Source organism: Bombus pascuorum, chromosome 5 (genome assembly GCF_905332965.1).
Source record: "Bombus pascuorum chromosome 5, iyBomPasc1.1, whole genome shotgun sequence".
Taxonomy (NCBI): domain Eukaryota; kingdom Metazoa; phylum Arthropoda; class Insecta; order Hymenoptera; family Apidae; genus Bombus; species Bombus pascuorum.
In genome coordinates, this window is record NC_083492.1 from 8,849,878 (window position 1) to 8,872,582 (window position 22,705).

General features: G+C 39.0%; 2 protein-coding genes and 1 long non-coding RNA gene across 7 annotated transcripts in view; 2 read left to right on the forward strand and 1 right to left on the reverse strand.

The window, feature by feature from the left end:
* LOC132907241 (nuclear hormone receptor E75) overlaps nucleotides 1–6,577 on the forward strand; it is a 216,708-nt gene extending 210,131 nt beyond the window's left edge. For all 5 annotated transcript variants that reach the window (XM_060960137.1, XM_060960138.1, XM_060960139.1 and 2 more), the window contains 2 exons: nucleotides 109–350; nucleotides 703–6,577. In XM_060960137.1, coding sequence (XP_060816120.1) covers nucleotides 109–350; nucleotides 703–2,664 — 2,204 coding nt within the window. In that variant the 3' untranslated portion in view covers nucleotides 2,665–6,577. The remainder of the gene's footprint in view (nucleotides 1–108; nucleotides 351–702) is intronic.
* LOC132907269 (uncharacterized) overlaps nucleotides 1–22,705 on the reverse strand; it is a 241,955-nt gene that overhangs the window by 44,223 nt on the left and 175,027 nt on the right. The window lies entirely within an intron of this gene.
* Nucleotides 1–22,705, forward strand: part of LOC132907266 (large ribosomal subunit protein eL32) — a 258,415-nt gene that overhangs the window by 24,636 nt on the left and 211,074 nt on the right. The gene's annotated exons all lie outside the window — the stretch shown is intronic.

The following is a 22,705-nucleotide window of genomic DNA, read 5'->3' on the forward strand; positions in this document are numbered from 1 at the left end:
ACGTGTCCTTCCTTCTGCTTACCACTGACCAAACCGAACCGTCTCGTTCGTCTCGTTGATTCTCGTCTGTGTCTAACCGTTGGCCATTCGTGTTGTTTCTGGTTATAGCGGTGCGATTCGGCCGTGTGCCCAAGCGCGAGAAGGCCAGGATTCTGGCTGCTATGCAGCAAAGCTCCCACAGCCGTTCTCAAGAGAAGGCAGTAGCGGCCGAGCTAGAGGACGAGCAACGTCTCCTGGCCACCGTTGTGCAAGCTCACCTCGACACATGCGACTTTACCAGGGACAAGGTAGCTCCGGTCCTGGTCAGAGCTCGAGAGACGCCTAACTATACCGCGTGTCCACCGACCTTGGTGAGTATACATACGTTGTTCCCTTGTAAACCCGTTTTCTGACATTTATTTCACTCTTCCTCTTTCACTTTTTGTACTTTTTTTATTATCGTTTTTTTTTCTTTTTCTGTACGTTCGCTTTCGAGACTTTGCATTTCGGACGAATCATTTTTATTACCGCTTACGTCAATAGCAAACGGACCTTGGATCGTCCGAGACACAGTCCATGCTACGCGGAAATCGAACCAGTCGTCCTCGACTGAACGAGGAAGTTAAGCTTTTTCCAATCGTGCTCGAGACACTTACGACTTTTCTATACGTATAATAATTTACGAGACTCTAATCTAGAATCGGTATTTGTTCACGGTTGCAGGCATGCCCCCTAAACCCCAATCCTCAACCGTTGACTGGGCAGCAAGAATTGTTGCAAGACTTCTCGAAGAGGTTCTCACCGGCGATACGTGGTGTGGTGGAGTTCGCGAAACGCATTCCTGGCTTTAGCCTACTGGCACAGGACGACCAGGTCACGCTGTTGAAGGCCGGCGTGTTCGAAGTGTTGTTAGTACGGCTGGCCTGCATGTTCGATGCTCAAACGAACAGCATGATCTGTCTAAATGGACAGGTGCTCAAACGGGAATCGATCCATAATAGCAGTAACGCTCGATTTCTCATGGACTCGATGTTCGATTTCGCTGAGAGGGTGAACTCCTTGCGGCTATCGGACGCGGAGCTGGGACTGTTCTGTTCGGTAGTAGTGATCGCCGCGGATAGACCAGGATTACGCAACACAGAGCTGGTCGAGCGCATGCACAATAAACTACGGAACGCTCTTCAAACTGTCCTGGCACAGAACCATCCTCAGCATCCGGATATCTTGAGAGAACTGCTGAAAAAGATCCCAGATTTGAGAACTCTGAACACTCTTCACTCGGAGAAATTATTGGCCTTTAAAATGACCGAGCAACAACAGCAAATGCAAGCTCAACAACAGCACCAGCAACAGCAACAGCAAACACAGCACGTGATCAACGCTCAGCAACCGCAGCAACAACATTGGCCCATGGAGGAGGAACCACCTGCATCTTGGGGTTCAGCCTCGGATGTAACTCTAGACGAGGCCGTAAAGAGTCCCCTAGGTAGCGTGTCGAGTACCGAAAGCGCGGAAGTCGCTTCTATAACGGAGTACCCTCATGTGGCTCCTCCAAGTGGTCACCACGCGTCCAGCGCTCCTCTTTTAGCTGCTACCCTAGCTGGCGGTCTCTGTCCTCATCGTCGACGAGCGAATTCAGGAAGTACGAGTTCCGGCGACGATGAACTACATCGTGCTTCTCTCTCGAAAACGCCTCAGCCACCTCAGTGTCCACGATTCCGTAAGCTAGACTCTCCAAGCGACAGCGGTATCGAATCAGGCACTGAAAAGCCAGACAAACCAGCAAGCAGCAGTGCCAGTAGTGCACCGACCTCCGTCTGCTCCAGTCCCCGTTCCGAGGACAAAGAAGTTGAAGACATGCCCGTGCTGAAACGAGTACTTCAGGCACCTCCGTTGTACGATACTAATTCTCTGATGGACGAGGCGTACAAGCCTCACAAAAAGTTCCGCGCGCTACGCCAGAAAGATAGTGCAGAAGCTGAGCCAGCAGTGATCGTGCAGCACACGCAGTCGCAGCTTCATCTTCACCTAACCTCGCCACCGGCTCGAAGTCCGTCGAATCAAGTACAAGCTCAATGTCCTCAAACGGCCAGTCTATTGAGCAGCACGCACTCGACGCTAGCCAGAAGCCTGATGGAGGGTCCACGAATGACGGCCGAGCAACTGAAACGCACGGACATCATTCACAACTATATCATGCGCGGAGAGGCGAGTCCCAGGTCGCCAACTGCATCGCCCTCGCCGGCGGAGCAGTGCGCCTCCACGACCACGATCACCGCCCGTTCACCCCAAGGATCTCAAGGGCTGTTACAGTGCGCTACCAGCAGCTACTCGACAACCAGATGGCCCGCTACGTCCGTCATTACAACGACGACGGGCGCTCGGCAGCTGCAGCAACAACAGCAACAGCAACAGTCTTCCTCGGACTACCTCATGGTCGGGAACTCGCCGGCCTCGTCGCCAAGGTACCTATCCGTGGCGGCGACGAGTAGTACGAGCACGAGTCCACGGCCTGCCTCGAGTACGGCAGCGACGCTCGTCCTGTCCGGCTGCCCGAGCAACATGATGGAACTACAGGTGGACATCGCGGACAGCCAACAACCGTTGAATTTGTCGAAGAAATCACCGTCCCCGTCGCCCAGGCCGTTGGTAGGCCCGTGCAAGGCGTTGTCTCTCGAAGCGTAGTGGTCTCATGGGGTCGTATGAACGTGTCTTGTTGTTCGTGATGGATGACGGGTCGTTGTTTGTCCCCCTCCTCCACACTCTACCAGCCAAGTCCCGCGACAACGCAGTTACGGCGTTTACGGAGCAGCGCAACCCACCTATTAAACGAAGCGACGTCACGGATGGACGGTGTGTTTCGTCGCGACGAATTCTTTTTTTTTGGTACAACAATGGTGGTGTATAGTTGGTGTCGCGCGCGCCATGCGCCGCTCCCCTCCCGAGACACGAACCATGGAAAAGTGCCAGGACGCTCAGCAGCGCGTGATAAACCAAATAATTTATTAATTTAAACTATTAAACTATCGAATTAAAAAAAAAAAAGAAAAATGAATTGCGCGAGACACACGGAAAGGGAGAATACGGTGGCAAAACGCGAAACATTCTAAACCAGTTTCGCGGACACTTGATAAATAATGTAATAGGCGTGTCTACGCGATCAGGAAGACGGAGAACGAATTTGGGAGTGCAAAGTGCATGGGAGGACGCTGTCTGTTTTCTTTGTTTCCGCGCTCTCCGGCAGTACGTGTCGCGATCCATGGACCGTGGACGATGATGGGAGGATCGAGTCACGAAGCACACTCGAGAAAGTGATATCTCGAGGTGCGTTGCCACCGGGAACCGGGGAAACACGGAGAGTTGCATGCTTCTTTGGGATTCATCTGTATACCTAAAAACGGAAGCTTACCTACCCATCTACCTACACCTTACCAACTTATCGACAAAACTGTGAGAACAGCAAACAAGGAGAGCTATCTGGTCTAGACGATCTTGAGAGATAGTGTGTCGATGCCCCTTTATAATAAAGGAAACAAGAAGAAGAAAAAGGGAGCAGTAAAGGTGAGGAAAAGAAGTGGAAGAAGGAGAGGAGGATTGAATATTACAGAAAAAATTGAGTAATCTATCTTACATGTGATAATCATGGAAATCGCGCATCCTGTACAGTACTCCACCTCATTCATCGATCATCTACTCTACTATAATTATTGAATATTATTACAAGTAATTAATATTATTGTAACATGTGTAAGGTATAATAATCGTAAAAAAGAAACGTTATCATCTTGTGTATGTGCGCGTAGGGAAAGAAAAAAAAGACGAGCGTACGAATGTGAGAGAAAGAGAGAAACAGAGAGCGCAAGGGAGAGAGAGAAAGAGTATGCGTGCATGAAATCGACCAGGAACAAACACAAAAAAAAAAAACAAGCGATAATAAGAGCAACAGAAACGAACGAATGGAACGTGAGCGTGCTTGTGCAAGTGAGTCGGGGCAAAAATCGCAACAAAAGTATAATAAAAAACGTAAAAACACGAAGACGCGGATAAAAGATATATGTATAGAAGGAGGAACGTTGAAGCGAAAAAAAACCGAGGAAAGAAAGAAGGAAAAGGTAAAAACAAACGGCTTTTTAGATCGAGTGACTGTGTGTCTTCAGACGGGAAAGCGCGCATTTTAAAATGGTTTTAAATAGTAGAAAATGAAAAAAAAAAGACGATGTTTCATTCAGAACATGTATATGAGACTGACCCGGCCCGTCGCGGCCTCCAGAGTTTGCAATCAACCGTACGTAGTACCTTTATAAGCCGTAAAACGTATCGTGCCTCTCGTCTCCATCGGATAAACGAGTTTTAAATCAACCATCTCTCTTTAACTTCCGATGTCAACTTCAGAATTCGGGTCGCGTCGAGTTGTTTCTCCTTATCGCGAAGCAACTTGCGAGAAAGTATCTAAACTGTCGTGTTGTTCACCCCGCGAGAAAAAAAAAAAACGGGAAGAAAGAGATATGGGACAAGAAAAAAAAGACATGCGACGGAGCGTGCTCGCACGTGGTGTCGCGTGTCGTTGCAAGATAGTGATGGATTAAAGAAAATACATAGACAGATAAATATATACAGGAATAAATAGAGCCATAGAAAAGACACGTTTACAGAGAGACGGAGAGGAGAGGCGGAGAACGCGTATGACGATAGGAGAGCGTGTGAGATGCGTGTGTGTGCGTGAGCAAGAAGTAGAGAGTCAGAGAATACGAAGAGTGACAAAGAAAGATAGAAAACGACGAGAGGAAAGAAAGAAGCGAAAAGAAATACGGAGGAAAGTGAAGTCGCGTGGTGTAGTAATTCGGCGTTAAAGAAACCATACAAAGTAACAACGGCGCAGTGTAAATAGTAGATTCGTAAGGCTAAGTCCTAGAAAGGCGCGAGTGGACGAGTTTTTTGCTTTTTTTTTTTTTTTCGAGAAAAACGAAATGCTCGGTGAGAAAGGAAAGAAAGCGAGAGCGAGAAAGAAATATGTAGGGGAAAATATAGAGCGAACAAGCGTGTAAAAGAAATGAAAAAACATACAGTGCGAAGTTATATACGCGGCGGGTCGCCCCCGACGTGTTGTTGAGACGCCCGCCCCACCCCCCTAATGCCCCCCGTAGTACAGTTGACACCGAGAAGTATCATATCGGTGCAGGAGAGAGATAAGGCATAGAACACAATGAAAAAAAAAACCATAACGGAATGTAAAACAGTGAATCGTGGCGAGAAAAACGCAGCAACAACAACAACCTAGAGAAAATACACGAAGAAACACACGCTTTGATGTAACAAAACCACATAAAACATATATACACACGCGTATAGACACGGAGCAAAGAAAAAAACGCATAGGTCAGCTCGAAACACGAAGAACAACGCGAGAAAGAGAAACGATAACCGGTAACATCATACACGCGAGTAAAAAAAGAATAAGAAAGAGGAAGGAAGTGATAGGATGAAAAATGGTAGGGCAAAAAGTGACGCGAAAAAAAAAAGAATTGTTCGATGGGCACGCATAAAAACCGTTGTCTCGCTACTTTTTTTGAGCGCAGCACCGTTCGAATCCCCTCGATCCACACACGCAGACAAATTCACACACGTTTACACAGAACCTTGAAGAAGCTTCGTAGTGAAACCACTCTGTGTATTTATTGTACTCGAGGACAAAGTCATTCCCTCCCCTTTTTACGCTGTGTATCACAAAGCGCAACACACATAACACACACGAACATACACGTACACCACGCTCCCTTGACTCGTTTTTTGACCCTTGAATCCTTCTTGCTGTCACCTATCGATAACCTCTACGAAACGAACATCCCCTTGTTTCCTTCCTGCAGCATATTAGCCAGTCCCCGCTTAGAGAGCAATCCAGCCATGTGAACAGTTGTCCATCCGTATCGTCGTAGCCGTGTCAAGCGTACATTTACGTGCACACTGGCTGCGATTTTTCCGTATCTCAAGCTATTATCCACAGATCGAATCGCTATCGTCTCTTCAGCAAATCCCCCAGTTCGTCCAAGTATAATTGTCCTTTCCATGTCCAAGTTTCCCAACGAGTTCTCTCACAATCCTTGTCCTCAATACCCTGGATATGTCCCCGCAAGCGAACTAGCGTTGATATTCGTAATACTTGTTATGCATAAACTACACATAATGATTATTATAGTAAACGATACATAAAGTATGATATATTTCTCTATCCATTAAGAAAAGGAGGATGCAAGCAGCTGTTGTTTCTTGGTGGAAACTTGATATGAGAGAGAGAGAGAGAGAGAAAGAGCGAAAGAGAAACAGTGCAAGACAGAGCGCAAAACAACAAAGATATAGGGATGAAGAGAAAACGTAAAAAAAAATCATAATAATAATAATAAACGATAATATTGAATGGTGGAATGAATAAAAAATAAGAAAAAAACATTGTACGGAAAAAATGAACATACCGAAAGTGTACTGTATTACAATTGCAAGAATACAAACGCAGCCCCGCATATTGCCCAGTGAGCACGTCGTTTTGTACGCTTGGGAGTTGTGAGGTCGTCTGAATAAACATTGTCTGGTGAATTATACAGAATATCTTGTCTATCATTTATGCGTTTATTCCTTATCCTGAAAAATCCACCTTTTCCTCCCTTTTCAAGTTTTTGCTTCTATGAAAATAGTGGTCTCTTCTGGTTTGAAACTGTAGAAGTTTTCATTTACATAATAAGCGATTGGTAATATATAAAGTATTCGAGGAAATAATGGGAGAATTGGAAATTTGTTAATCCAAAGGAAAGACACTTTTATTTCGGGACCGTTTTCTGGTACACAATATTCGATGAAAGTTGTTTGATAGCTTAATATATTAAAAAGAAAAATGATATTTAAGAGAACGTTGTGGAAATTTTTAGGAAAATTTATGATCGCTAAATTCTCGTAGTGTAAACGCATTAACTAAATTTCTACATGTTATAGATATTTTTTATATGGAATAAAAATTACTTCCACTTTAATTTCTCTGTCATAAAGCATCGATTTTGTATTTTTCCTTTATGCCTGGCAATTTCTAACGTCATCATCTCCAAATCGTATTTGTTAAGTTAAAATCATGGTACATAGCATTAAAATTATTTATTTATTCTCAAGCCGGGAAAAACAAAGAGGATTATTGGGAACGATTTGTTAAGAAATGATAATAGAATCGATTTCATAAGATGCAGAAAGTACACCAGTTAAAAGGAGAATTTTCTTCTCGATTTTCACCGTCCAGGAAAACAAAGTATCGTTTATTAATTGTTCCATTATCTTCTTCTTTTTCTGAAACAGGATTTAAAATTGAAGTCATGCTCTTAAAATGATTTAAGCGTCGTTTTAAAAATGTCCTCGTATCACGTAGCTCGTTTCTCGCCCTGAAGTTACAAGACACATTTGTGAATTCGAAATTCGGAAATATTTTACGCAGGCGACGTTACTCCTTAAGTGCCCGTTTTCTTGCAACTTAGTTTTTAGTGCCGTGCAATATCACCCCTGAATATTTCAATACATTTCAGAAACAGGCGTTGCCTACTAGAAAAAAAAAAAGAAACGCTCGATACATGTAAGCGAAATATTGTAACCATATTTACAACATTTAAGAAACAAAAGAATTATTATCCACCGGTGTTCCACCTTTTGAATTCTATTCATAAAAATACGAATTTACGTAAATAATAAATATTCGCAGTTTACCTCTATATTAAATATTTTTAGCAGTATCAGCTTATTTTATTCATTTCACCTTATTAGCCCAGCAATTGAACTCGGTGACATGGATTACAATATCCGCATTATTTTTGTTCCAGGCTTCTATGAAATATTGCAATTACATCTACGCTATTTAATAAGCAAAACAATTACCATTTACTTTTAGCTGCTCCACTTTTTAATACTTTGTATCTCTATCATTCGTTCATCATAAAATTATGAATTTGCATAAATAGCCGCAGTGTGCTGCAGCCAAAAATAAAAGGCAAGAAGAGGAAACGGAATAAAATGGAAAAAGGAAGAAGAAACCAATAAACCTGTTTAACAGTTGAAAACCGGTAGTAAACACGGGGTGAATCACAAGGATTAATCGTTGCGCGAGCTGTGTTGCATAATTGGCCGGGGTTTCGAAGCACAGTAAAGGGACAGGGTTGGTGTAGGATTCCTCGAGGAATGGAACGGGGCAATGATACTAACTAGCAGCGAATTCCCATAGCGGGTCACGGCACGTGGCACTTCGTGGGCGTCGGTTGCCACGCAACCTATCTCACCTCTTCGTGTCCTATCGCTAACTTTGCCCCTTGCTTCCTGCACTTTCCACCTATCCTCTTTTTCCCCCTCTGGCCGTTTTCCTAACCCCGCCTACCTAACGTTGCATTATACGAGCACAGAGTGCATCTACTGGTATTAAAGCACGCGCACCCCCGCTTTCAAACTGCTCTGATTGCCACGGGACGAGAAGGTCGTGGGTGGAACGAACGTCAGAACTCGTAACGACGGAATTATCCGGGTGCGTCGCCTCGTTTTCACCTTTGTTCCGCTTGATCTCTTCTCTTAGCTTTTTATTTATTTTACTTCATCACCTGGTACGTTCCTTTCTTTCATTCTTGCCGTTGTTTGTGCAATTATATTTTGCATAATAGTTACAAGAATGGTATTAGTACTTACAGCGAGCGGAAGAAAATTTGTAGAATCAGATGCGTACAAAGACACCATAATATAATTACAGGATAGCTTTGTATTCTGTTGGGGTTGAGGTTCACCGATTGAAGAACGACTGGATGAATTTGTAATAGAAAAGTATATTGAAATAATTGAAGGTATAAGTATAATGTATAAGTATATGCTGATGCAGATCCTTACTCTCTTAGTGTTACAATACATGGAATGATAAGGAGCACGTTCATATTTTTATAGCAAAATGACATTACCAAAAAAGTTAACCTTATATCTTGGGCTAGAGGCTACAGGGAACATAAATAGAAATCTGTTTATTAGTTCCTTCGTTCCTAGACCTTGCATCCCAAAACATACTGTATATCCAAGGATACAATAATATGCACCGCTCCTTATTTAGAATAGTTTTGCGTAATAGCAGTCTCCAGGTCATGGATATACGTAAATAAAGATGTAGAATTTTTCTTGAAGTAGTTACTTCAATATATTTAAGAGCAACGAATAAATATGACGTACATATATACACGGGATATTATATATAATACATGCAATACGACTGTTACCAATAATATAAAAAACTTTTAGTATTAAAGTTATAATAGCCGAAGAATGCGGAAGATTCATAGTGTATTAATGTTAAGCTTCCTTTTATCTTCTATCGTAAACACATGGAGGTATGTAAAGAAACGTAATTCTATGATACGAATTTATATTTAACAAGAGTAATCGATAAATATACTACATGCCACAGAATACACGATTTTATGCAACTTTTAGCACAAACTTTTAGCGTAAAAGTTGCCAAAATTCATCGTGTTTCAACTTTTAAATTTTTCCTATTCGCTGTACATCAGCTTCATTTTCCATCGAAGAATATCTTTTTATCAGATTCATTTCATTTTCATGGCACTGAACTTTTGCACTGCTATGAAAGTGCTACTAAGTGATACGACATTTAACATGCTTAGGCCTAACTGATCAGTGTGTGAACGTCGTAGTAAATACATACGTCGTACCAACATCTTTCGTAATCCTCATGGATGAGGTAATATCGTGCAGCAATGGCTAATTTAGATTTTGGAGTATCATACGAGACGCTGGGTAATAGGTGGCTTGTTCGAAATTGGATGGGAATAGAAATGAGTAGAATGACAAACTAAGTTGCAAATGACATTTATTTAATTCTAGGTTTAGATGGAACGTTGCTGCTTGTTGCGCAGTGCCACTTTAATTTCGGTTGTTACGTATATTACTTTCAAACTAGGATTTGTTTTTATCCGTCCAATAGTAACTCAGAAGTCCTGTGAAATGAAAATGGGTTTTAACAAATCTGCAAAGTTCAATTCACCACTCTTCGTTACACGCAACAAATTCTCCGTCGGACTAATTTTTGATAATATTTCTACACGCACCTTGTACTATCAGGACTAATTTTCCTATACAACGTAAGCCTCGTGCAACATTTATGAAGCTGCAAAAATTCTAATAAAAAAGAGATATAACGTACAAAGTATTAAGTTGTTCGAAAAGTTTCTTTCGCTGAGGAAATAATGAGGAAATAATAGACGCACAAGGTTTTTTGTTTTATATTATTTTGTCGAATTACGTACATTTTGTTCTGTTGAGATAAACACCGTGACATTTCACAGACTTGATTTCACCTTTGCACGAAGCTGCATTATTGTAAAAAACACGTTTGCGGAAGAAAGACATTTTTCAGACAACCTAATATAATTGCAGATGTATCCTTTCAACAGGATACTTGTAAATTATCCTGAAATGTTTTATTTTGCAATTTCTTTTCATTCTTTGTCCGTCGTTAACTAGTTTCCTTTTACGAATGTAATTAATACATCGGATTCAGATTCTGAACAGAGATAGGATAGTATTTCAAGACACTTAAAAAGAAAAGAGAAAATTCAGCCTTACATACGATCGAAGATTTTCTCATTTCTGTTGCTCGTCTTTCGGGTTCTTCGAAGACACGCAGTACGTATCATCGCGTTTGAATCGATCGAAGGCGGACGAACGTAATTGTCCATTCGATCGTGTCTCGGTCCACGGCGTCGAAAGGGGAGATCGAGAGCCGCGAGAAACGGTATAAAGCTGCACATGAAGCTCGTTCATACTCGGAATTCAATTATCGGCCGGACCGATGTCGGGCATTGTCTTCTCAAAGGAGTCGTTCCAGCGGACGTAGCCGACTCGAGGCCACCCTTGACTGCCACTCTTGGCCGTGTGTGCTGCTGTCCCTGGGCAAACGCACTACATTCCCAGACTGGGATTTAGCCTCCAGGACGTCCTCATGGACGCACACACCACGATTCGTCCGGTATCCAGCCCTCCTCCTCCCTATTTTAACCGCTGACTGAGCGTTTTAAGCTCGATTCATGCGTCTCTTAATCGTGGACAAACCACTTTATTCGTTTACTATTGTGAAACGAGAAAAAGTGTTCTTTATGCAGATTAAATTTTTCTGTTTTTTAAGTACAGTGTACTGTTTAGCTTCTTTATATCTGAAGTGTAGTTAACGATATTTAGTGAGCGAAGAAACCTTTGTTTCTTTCATTTCTTTAGTTTAGTGCTCTTAAAAATTTGAATTTGCATAAACATTTACGGATTAAGAATTATTACACCTACCGTTAAAGTTCTTTCAGAACATAAGTCAAAGTTCATTCTGCAGTCTATATTCTTCTCGCATCCTTCAACCCTATAAATTATTTATATTAATAATTATGTTGAAATACATATGTATTCGGAGTGAGTCGTTTGATATTAATATCTTGGTCTACATCAACGCTATTGCTCTCGTTAAAAAATCTTCCAAATAAAAGTAGAGTGAATAGCCTCGTGGATACATTTTATTAACGACGTTATTAACGTCGATCAGTCCTGCGAAGATCGAATTCGTCTTTTCAGATGGCCTCGTACATTTTCTAACGCGTTCATCGAAGCAGCTCGATGTTTCTTATCAAAAAGCATTAACCCAGCTGTTTTCACCCTTTTTCATCTGACGCATAAACTAATTTCTAAAATTCCGCGACACGCCAAAAAGAAGTTGTAATTTGATTCAGAACGGGATGTTCACACCGGATGGCTATTGTTACTTTTATCTGAAAATCTACGAGAAAAAAGGTCAATGTGGCAGACTAGATATGTTAAAAAAAATCTTGCGTCATACCGGTCGAAAATTGCGAGGTTAACCCACCATAAACTCGTTCCTGTAGCGTCCAGACTGTTCAAACAGTAGGGTCGACGTGTGAATCTGGCTTAATAAAAGCGGCCGGCTCTGCTCGGCTTAAGGAGCGCGTTCAAGGTCCGAGCGAGGTCGCAGACACATTCGAGAACGGTCAGAGCATCCCCCCTTGCGCGAGAGAAACCCTCCCCCCTTATCAATGCGCGAGACAACGAGGCGGCGGATGTGGATCTCAATGAGACTTTGCATCGTCCGCTCTTTCCGCTTCGAGCGCAAACCGCGCCTCCTACGGGATGCAAGTGCGAGACACTTTGTCCTCCCCCTTGCTTTTTCTATCTTCCCTCCCGCCTTCCCTCTCCAACCCCCTTTTTGTCGCTGTCTCGCTATCTTTCCCTCCTTTCTTGCTTTTCTTTTTGTTCGTTTCTTCTGCCTCGCTAACTCGCGGTGGAACGACGAGCGACGAGAAACGTTGATGCACGTGATTTTTCACTGCAATATTCATTTTTTATTTTTATTCCTTTGCTTTTTTATGCCTCCTGCTTCCGTTGTTTATTTTTGTTTTCGTCTTGTTCGTTTGTTTGGTTTTGTTCGCCTTTTAACGTGATCGCGAAAGAACAGATTTCTCTTTCTCTTTAGATAACTTGTCTGGGTGTTTTGTAATAATTTTTATTCTTCCTCCACCTTCGCCTTTATTTCGCTTCTTTTCTTTTTTGCTCTTCGTTCGTCGATTTCTGTAGGCGGATGATTTTAATCGTAGAGGTTTCTCGTGAAAAGGCTGAATGAATGGATTTTTCTTTCTTTATCGACAACGTGTCCGAATATTTTACAATAATTTTTATCCTTCTCCTAGTTTCATCTTCCTTTTCAGTTCTTTTCTATTTCGCGCTTTGTTCGTTGTCCTTTGTAGTCGGATGATTTTTATTGTTTTTAATACAAGTCTTTCTGCTGGCTTATCTGGGTATTTCGTAACAATTTCTTCTCTTTTTCTATCTTGGTTTTCCCATTCGATATCTTTGTACAAAAGAACAGATATCTTTGTACAAAAAGATAAAGTTGTTATTTGTTAAGTAGCTTGTATAAGTGTCTTGTGATAATTAAAAATTTAATTGCTAAAAGTTCGATAAAGATAAAAAAGAAAGAATCAAGTAAACCACGTTTTTTGCTCTTTTAAAAGGGAGCAATTTAAAAATTAATTATGCTATATTCAGAAAATCCCATTTCGTGGGGCCTACATTTTTATTCTGATTTTCAATTAAATATGTATATTTGCCACTCTCAGATATTTTATAAACATTGCTGTAACTTTAGTCGCTAGCTTTCAAGAAAAATCTCGCGGATTTATCACATATTTTTAAAAGCCTTGTATTTTGAACTTGACAGGTTATTCTCGTTTTTAGCTGCCCGATGGTGAAGTATCTCTGTTAGCTACTAGATGACATAAAAGTCAGAAAATCGACAGAAATTGACGATATCGTGCTTCTCTCTCGTTCAAATGTTTCAGCTAGCATTCTTTGAAAATCCAATAATCAAAAAATCGAATAGACGTCAATCGATGATAACGCGATGCTATTTTGTTAATCCGTGATAATTCTCGGATTACGAGGAATCACTTCTCGATGAATTCAAAATTGTCTTCTATATCTTTTGCTACATTTTTTAGTAGAGAAATACCACCACTCTGTAATAAATTCCGACATCAAATTTTGCTGTTGTTGTATTTTATTATTTATTGAAGGAAACAGAGAAATTTCTTTTTTAAATTCGTTCCCAGTCGTCCTTCTTCGAAGATATGTCTTTAAACGTTTATTTCCAATCGATCTCTTACGAATTCTTTTGAAATTTATTTTCTACTTTTAGAACAAAAATTGATAAAAGTTACAGCGAACTACGAAAAAAATATCCTTAGAAGTTCTGTCACGAAACCAAAACGAGTTTATTAGATGGGGTGTAGAAAGGAGACGAGAGAAAAGGGTTTCACAAAAAGGACTCTCGAGCAGACAGCAACGTAGGCAGTTGCCGAGCAAAGAAATCGCTACCAAGGACATTCATTTACATGGCTATAGCTGAGATCACAGAATTACGTATTAGAATATAATCACGGTAATGTATCTCGTGGTACATTTGAAAATTTCTACCTATTTTCATTTGAAAATTTTTACCTATTCTTATTCCCTGATCTAATTGTTACCTTATTTCTAATTTACATCTTTATGTAATATAATCTCACCAAAGTATTTTCATCTTATTACCTTTCATATCAAATATCGACTCGTAAATAAATTACCAATTAGTCTAACGCACTACGTAAATAAATTAATTACCTTACCTTATATTAATTATACCGTAAATAAATTTCCAGTTAGTCTAAGTGACCTTTTCGCAGAGGTTTAAATTGGCTTAGTAAAAACCGAAGAAAAATACAAACGTTCATAGTTAAATGTACAGATATAAATGTAGTAGTATAGTGTAACAATGTTCGATCTATTTTCCGAATGAAAGAAATTTTTGCTTAAGATCCATATTTTTTTTTTACTTATATCCACTAAAATATGAATTACCATACACATTCACAGTTTAGAAATAAGGAATGCTATATGTATAACACTTAATCTTCTTTCGAACTAAACCTACTTTTAGTCACAGTCAAACATAGTACAGTGTAATAATACAGTGTGTACACAGTTCAGTGTAAATTCAACAGTGTAACTGTTCGAATCGCGACAAGTTATAACGAAACGAGTGCTAAGTGTACGACTTACGAAAGTTAAGAACGATAATTACTGCAACTTAAATAGCTGTAAAGAAAGTCACTGGGGAGAGATTTAATAGTGCTATACTGAAATAACAGTAATATATCGGTGCAACGTTTAGCTGGATAAATTGGATCAAAAGAGAATTTCTTATCGTCATTCACGAACCCAACTCGTGTGTGCAATAGTACGCGAAGGCTGATAGAAAATCGAGATTATACGCGGCATTGATACTATTTGTGAAAGCAAATAGGCGTAGTACGGTTTACGAGCTCGAAGCAAGGAATTTTATATAAAAATTTATATTAAATTACCTTTCTATCGTCGTACGTTCGTGATACTTGTTCAGGCTCCTGTGTAAAACCGTATGATAGTTTAATATTTTAACTCACAAGCAGTTAACAGAATTTATCGAAACAAATTATACTACTGTGTCATTTTTTAAATAAATTTGTAAAAGTTTGGATTATTATCACGTGAAATTTATATTAAATCATATTTCTGTCGTTGCGCGTTTTTGGAACCTTTGTCGAGCTTCTGCGTACCAATCGCACTTTAATAACTTAGATTACAGTTAGGATTTATTGAGATAAATCATGCTATTATGCGGTATGTAAAACAAATTTCATAATTTTCAAATGTTTTCGTATGAACTACCCTCCAACAAAAATCTGAAATTTATGAACGTAACTTATTCGAAGTTTTCATCTCCTTTAGCGCTTGAACGATCTTTTTTCTCGACTGGAAACGATTTTCTTGGTTGTTGATTTAATACGACTCGACCAACAGGAATCAGGGGATTCGTCCGTGGAGGAACGTTATCGAAGCGTCACATCGATTTTCCTTGTAATTTTCCCTTAAAAGAAGTCCTTGCACAACATACGTTAAAGTAAATACGTCTTTTAATATAGTAACATCGTCAATCGTATGTGACCATGCTGTCCTTTATCCTTCAACGTTATATTTTAATAAATATCCTAATCCTATTATAAGAAATTTGCGACAGACAAAATCACAGTGGTCTTCTTAAACTGCCACTAATAATTACTAGCTCCATTTCACAAAAGTTTGAAAATAATCTTATTCGCAAATAAATCTGACAAGCATAAAAATTTCAAGCATCGAATTGACATGACCGGATGAAATTATTTCTTTTTATGGAGCAACGAATCTCGTTTTTCTTATGTGAGTAGTCAAGTGACCGTTTTATGTGAGTAATTGGTGAGCTATATTTACACGCTTTACGAGGTAAATATCATTCCCCCAAAACTACATATTTCAAAATTAATTTCCGGTGTCTGATGATTAGTATACGACATATGGGAAATGGATTTATGAAACCTAATTTGGTACGTGGAAAAAAGAAACAGCGAAGAATTTCCTCGAAACGAAGCTTATAAAACTTCCAACGTTTCACATACTTCGCGTGTTAGGCGCATCGTTCTTGTACATTTTAATCTCCCGTAAACATCGTTCACAGCTTAGCAATACTTAACGGGTCGTAAAACCTGTAATTAAAAACGTGCGAAGGAAAATCTCAAGTCCCTTCGGGCAATACAATTTCAATCAGTGAAATCAAATTTACAAACTCTTGACTCTCGGATCATTCTGTTTGTTACGTTTTCTTATCGTACTTCCTCTTAACAGCTTACTTACCTACGCACCACAACTGCTTTTTTTCGGCGACGTACAATTTCGACGAGATTATCCAGGGTTTACCATTGCTCTTAGCTCTCGTTCTCTCTCTCTTCTTTCTTTTTTTTTTCTTTACATTCGCGAGCCCGTGGATGGATGGCCATGATCGAAGGGTGTCGGAGAGATCGACGCTCCCCTTTATTAGGCCCGTGACGTTCTTCCGGGTGAACGTTCCCTCGTCCTTCGAGGCCTCCCACCGTGGCTCGTGCACGAGCCTCCACGTGGCAAGGTCACGACCCGCGCGAGAAAGCAACCTTGCCCGGATCTTTCTACCCCTCGTCGAAGGGAGGATTTACGAGCGTACGCCTACCCGGCGAGGCACGCGCGCACCCTGACACTCCGATACGACCGATACAACCGTTCACGCGTTGTTGCTCCTGTGCCTGCCCTCGTCACAGCGAATAAAGGGACGATTGAGTTGCTTTTCGATAACTCCGCTTCCTTTGCATCTTCTTTCATTTCTATCTTTCTGTTTTATCTTTTAATATTTTAGTCCGCTGTAATTACGAAATTCGGTAGAAACGTACACTGCGAGAACGCAGTCTATTTTTGTGCAGAATTTATGTAACAAAAGTTTTATATTAATCAATGAATTACTAGTGCTCTTCCGTTTGAATTATTTTCTTCGAATAGAAGAAGAGATCCCTGTTGCAAGTGGAAAACGAGAAAATCTAAGAATTGGCGGAGAATAAATAGCTACCTTAGGGAAACGTGTTTTCAATGATTTCCATGCAATATGATACAGCGTATGCAGTATGATCGTATTATAATGAAGCAAATTCGTTGGTATTACGCAAGGGAATTAATCGACGCTGATACCTGGTAATTTGTGGTTTGTTGAATTTTATTATTAATATTAATGATTCAATTGCGTGCAAAAAATTGCAGATCGTTGTAATTTACATCTGCGATTACAGAGCAATTCGTGACACCATTTTGGATATTTATTGGACGCAACAGCAACCAGAATATATTCTGCCACCCTAGAACACTTACATCCCTTGATTCCACCCTCCCTATTCGGTTTCAATAGTATCGTTCCTGGCCATCCGCTTCCCCATATTTTTCCATCGTAGCCACTTCTTGGAAAGGGGATGAAATCTCAAAGAGGAACTTCCGTGTCTATTTTCGCTTGATATCGTCCCGTTCTCGTTGGATTTTATGGCCATAAGAATAAATTCTCCACGCACCTCGTCCTTTCAGTTCCTAAGATTATAACTCGCCAGCGGATGTTTATGTATTTATGTAAATTTTATATGTACAAAGAATAAAAAGGATGCTGAAATAAAAGCGGTTGATATAACATTTACCGTAACAAATTTCTATTTAGTCTTTGCCTTCTTAGTTGTGTTCACGTGAAATAAATAAAAATATGAATTCGATGGCTGGGAAAATCTGTATACCATTGCAAACAATTAGGAATCTCTTAACAAAAATTCGATCCTTAATTCCGCCGATCCTCGATCTAATATTGCGTAACATAAAAATATTGGTAGTTGAGAAAGTTGAGGAAATCTCTACAACAACCGAAAGAAGGTCGACCGTATCGAAGATCCACAAGGGAAGAACAAAAGTCAGCAAACATCGGACCCTTTGTCATTTATTTTCTCTATGTTCGATACGTGGCGCGATAAGACGATTGTACGCGTCTTCCGCGTTCTCTCGTCGATTAATGACACCTGCCTACCGTCATTTTCCCGGAAAAGTAGAAGGGAGACGCTATACTTTCTTTCCCTTCTCTATTTCCCTCTCTCTCTCTCTTTCTCTGATCCGAGATAATAAATTCAGGCTGTCCAAGTTACCGGTGACACGGGTCGTTTATCATCCGCTACTACGTAGGATCAGTTGGCTGAAATAAATCTCCTTACCGAGTTACGGATTTTATTCTCCACCCTATACTTGCCTGATGCAATTGCCGAAGAATGGGGGCCGCAAATGGACAGGATTCAAAGTCAATGGGGACGAAAACGAGATCAATGCTGCGTATATTTTTTCATGTTTCTCGTATTACGACTTTCTGTTGAATATTTTATAAGATAACGAATTTTTAAGGATATTATTTAACGATATTATTGTCACGGAACTATTGTATTCTTATGAAATATTAATAGTAATTGTTACGTGTACATTGATGTTGATTATTTCAGCGAATTAAGCCGTACTATTTATCGTAGACTGAATTGGGTATCTATTTATTGTACAGAAATTAATATTTATAAATAATTCATAAAAAAGCCAAATTTATGATAACCGGTATCATTTCGTTCCAGTTTAGTATTGAAATTTACGTTATTATTTAATTGCTTAGCTATGTACCTTGTTTTTTACAAATTGTCTAAATCAGTTTTAAAGATCAATCGTTTGAATTTCGATTAAAAAATAAAGATCAATAAAAGTAGAACATAGAAGAAGCGAAATGGAGTATCTTCAGAACTCGCTTCTTATCAGTACGATATCTTTTATGTAACTTTAAATCTGAGCCAATAAATCAACCGCGTTTACTAAAAACGTATATCGATTCTCGTTTATAATCGAGGACGTTGTAGCTTTCGACGACGGAACAGCTCTGTTCGTTTCTTCCGCTTTGCTGTCGAGTTCGCTTCATTAGAAAGATTTCACTCGGTTCTTTATTTCTGTCGTTCTAGAGAAAGACAAGCTCTCGTTTGGTAAAATTACTTCGCGCAAAAATCATCTACGTTTCAGTGTTATATTCATAACAGTCATAAGTCTGCGCGGTTGGAAAGTATGTCTGATCAAAGACGATCCGTTTCCACTTAATCGTTTGTAGTTTCACCGTATCGAGTTTCGTGTTACTTACTTGCAATAATTTGCTTGTGTCTTGCCAAATTAATCATATTTCTAATAATTTGTGATAATCATTGTTACAGGTAACATTAGTGTCTTTGAAATAAGGACAATTTTCATATTTCCACAAATATACAAAAATATATAAAATATTATACGAACGTATAGAGATTTAATGCATTTTTTTTTCTTTTGACTAGTTTTACAAAGTACGACATTAACTTACAGCCAGTCCACGAAACAAGATATTATTAATTAAGAATGTTAAACCGCTAATAATCAAATCTCTGGTCAGAATATTAACGTTAGAGACTGTTTGGAAATTTTGGGATTTCATTCAGGGATTTTTTAAGGAATTTCCAGAGTTCTTTCTTGAAAGGATTTTTGTCTTTTCTTTGTTGCTGAAAGACTTTCTGTTGTTAAACGATTTTTGTCTCCTCTCGAAATTTCGGATTTTTTCTTCTTAGAAATTTTTGAGAAAAAATTTAGATAAAATCACTCTAATACTTTTAAAGTGTTATTTTCCCATATAAAAATGAAAATATTACCAACACTTTCAATGAAACAAGGATTATTCGATCGAGATAAGGATATTTACAATGAAAAAAACGACTACATTTACATAGATTATCACGAAGACATGTACATATATACATACATACATGTATTCGCCATAAAATATAGTGAATATTCTATGAACTCTCGAGATGATCGATCTACTAGACACAATGAAGCCATACAATAAAAAGAGATGACAGAACAGAGCGAAAGACGAAAGTCAGAGTCTCGAGACTCTGTCCCTTATCGTCAAGCCTGGAGTTCTCGAGTTCTCGAAATTTAGATGTAAAAATAAGCGACGACGTGACCTTGACACCCGATCGAACCTGATCCGAGAGTGTCGTTGAGCAATCTGCGCAGAAAACGCCAGCGTCCCGACGCTCCTTCGTCGCCGCTGTTTTCAACATCACGTATACCGATTTAGAAGACATAAATATATTGTATATACAAATGTATGTATAAACGACGATGTCATGCTCTTCTTTTTTTTCATTTCTCTTCTTTTTCTCGTCGTTTTTTCTAGGTTGAAAGAAAAAGATGTTTCATTGACAGGAAGATAATTTGTTTTTCCGATGAACATAAAGAAATAAATATGTATATCTATAGTATAAAAGAAGGAAGAGAATAAATATAAGAGAATCTTTCGTTTCGATATTTCCTACTAATTTCTATGGAACTTGCGATATCTAAGAAACCTAACGCCAATGCACATACTTAAGAAATTTTGGAATAAATATGTATATCTATAGTATAGAGGAAGGAAGAGAATAAATATAAGAGAATCTTTCGTTTCGATATTCTCTACTAATTTCTATGGAACTTGCGATATCTAAGAAACCTAACGCTAATGCACTATGTATATCTATAGCATAGAAGAAGGAAGAGAATAAATATAAGAGAATCTTTCGTTTCGATATTTCCTACTAATTTCTATGGAACTTGCGATATCTAAGAAACCTAATGCCAATGCGCTATATATATCTATAGTATAGAAGAAGGAAAAAAATAAATATAAAAGAATTTTTCGTTTCGATATTTTCTACTAATTTCTATGGAACTTGCGATATCTAAGAAACCTAACGCCAATGCACACACCTAAGAAATTTTGGAATAAATATGTATATCTATAGTATAGAAAAAGGAAGAGAATAAATATAAGAGAATCTTTCGTTTCGACATTTTCTACTAATTTCTATGGAACTTGCGATATCTAAGAAACCTAACGCCAATGCACACACTTAAGAAATTTTGGAATAAGTATGTATATCTATAGTATAGAAAAAGGAAGAGAATAAATATAAGAGAATCTTTCGTTTCGACATTTTCTACTAATTTCCATGGAACTTGCGATATCTAAGAAACCTAACGCCAATGCACACACCTAAGAAATTTTGTCAATAATTGAAATAAAATTTTAAATTCATATTTCAATATTTTAACTGCGTTCTAATGTCTCGCGAACTAAAATTGGTCCCATTTCATGAATTATCGCGTTATCGCGCTGTCAATTTATTTCCTTCGAGGTCTATTTCAGTTCTCTTATTCTCCACGTCAATATACCAGTTCAGTAGAAATCAAATCAGTATAATTACAGAAATATTTTATTCCATAATAATCCGATAACCTGACGAGATCAAATCCTACCTTTACTCGTCTTTTGCTCTTCGAAATAGAAACCTGACTTTTTGATCTATATTTATGTACAAACCATTTATCATACATCCTCTATAAAATCATAAATCAATAGATTGATCGTCGAATGGAAACGAAATCGACGAAAAGAACAAAGGAAAAAAAGCGAGAGAAAATAAATGAAATATTAGATTACACCGTTAAACGTGGATGTGGCGTACAGTTTCGTGACAATTTATCGGGGACACAGCGCGATCCACAAGGACAATAAAGGGGCAAGACGTTCGAATCGTTTCAATCCAGCTGACTGATCTAGACCGAGCAGATAGAGTGTTGAGGTAAGCCGGAATGGAATATCGCGATCAGGGTTACGGTAAAAGTATGCCGGGAGAGCCTAGAAGTTGAGGTCGTGTTGAGGCCCAAGGGTGCGAAGCTCGAACGAGACCTTCGCGAATCGACAGCGATCGCGTCTCATTGGACGAATCGGCGTGATGTAGAACCTGTTTCGAACAATACGTTGGTTGCCACCGTTAGTGGTCATCGGTGACCCGTGTTTCAGTGAATCGTTTAGGATGATTAAATAAAATACGACGAGTCTCGTGGACTAAAAAAACGTTCAGCGATGATTCGGACAACTTTGTTATAGGAAAAGTACGCAAATTTGATGTAATATTTCGCAAAATTTAAGCGTTATGATGTAGTATATTTCGTTCTGTTGTGAAGTGGAACAAAGTGTACAGAATTATCGATACAGACGAACGACTGCCATTTCTTTGGTAATTTGTAATTCGTTAAATATGAATCTGAGTAAACGTGCAGGATCGATCGATCGGTATTTATCGTTGGTAGAACGGATATTATTACTAGAAAGGATATTATTCGTTATTATTTGCCGAAGTTAATTGAATAATTTTTAGTATACGTAGAAAACTGAAACGGAAGCTGTACAGGCTCACCGAAGTATTCGAACGTTTGTAGACACGATTTATGAACGTACTATGCGTATTTAAATAAATTGGTAAATTTAATACTTTTGTCATTTTTACGATATATATATATAATTGTACAAAATATATGTGTAATATATATTGTTGTTTGTTTTATTAATTTTCATATAATATTAGGTTATCTGAAAAGTTTCTTTCGTTCTATGAGGAAATAATAGACGCACAAGTTTTTTTGTTTTATATTATTTTGTCGAATTACGTACAATCCATTTTGTTCTGTCGAAATAAACACTGCGACATTTCACAGACTTGCTTTCACGTTTGTACGAAGGAGCATTGTTGTAAAAGACACGTTTGCGAAAGAAGGACATTTTTCAGACAACCTAATACCTTCTTGCTGACCATGTCGATTTTCATCATTTTTGCGTCTTCGATAT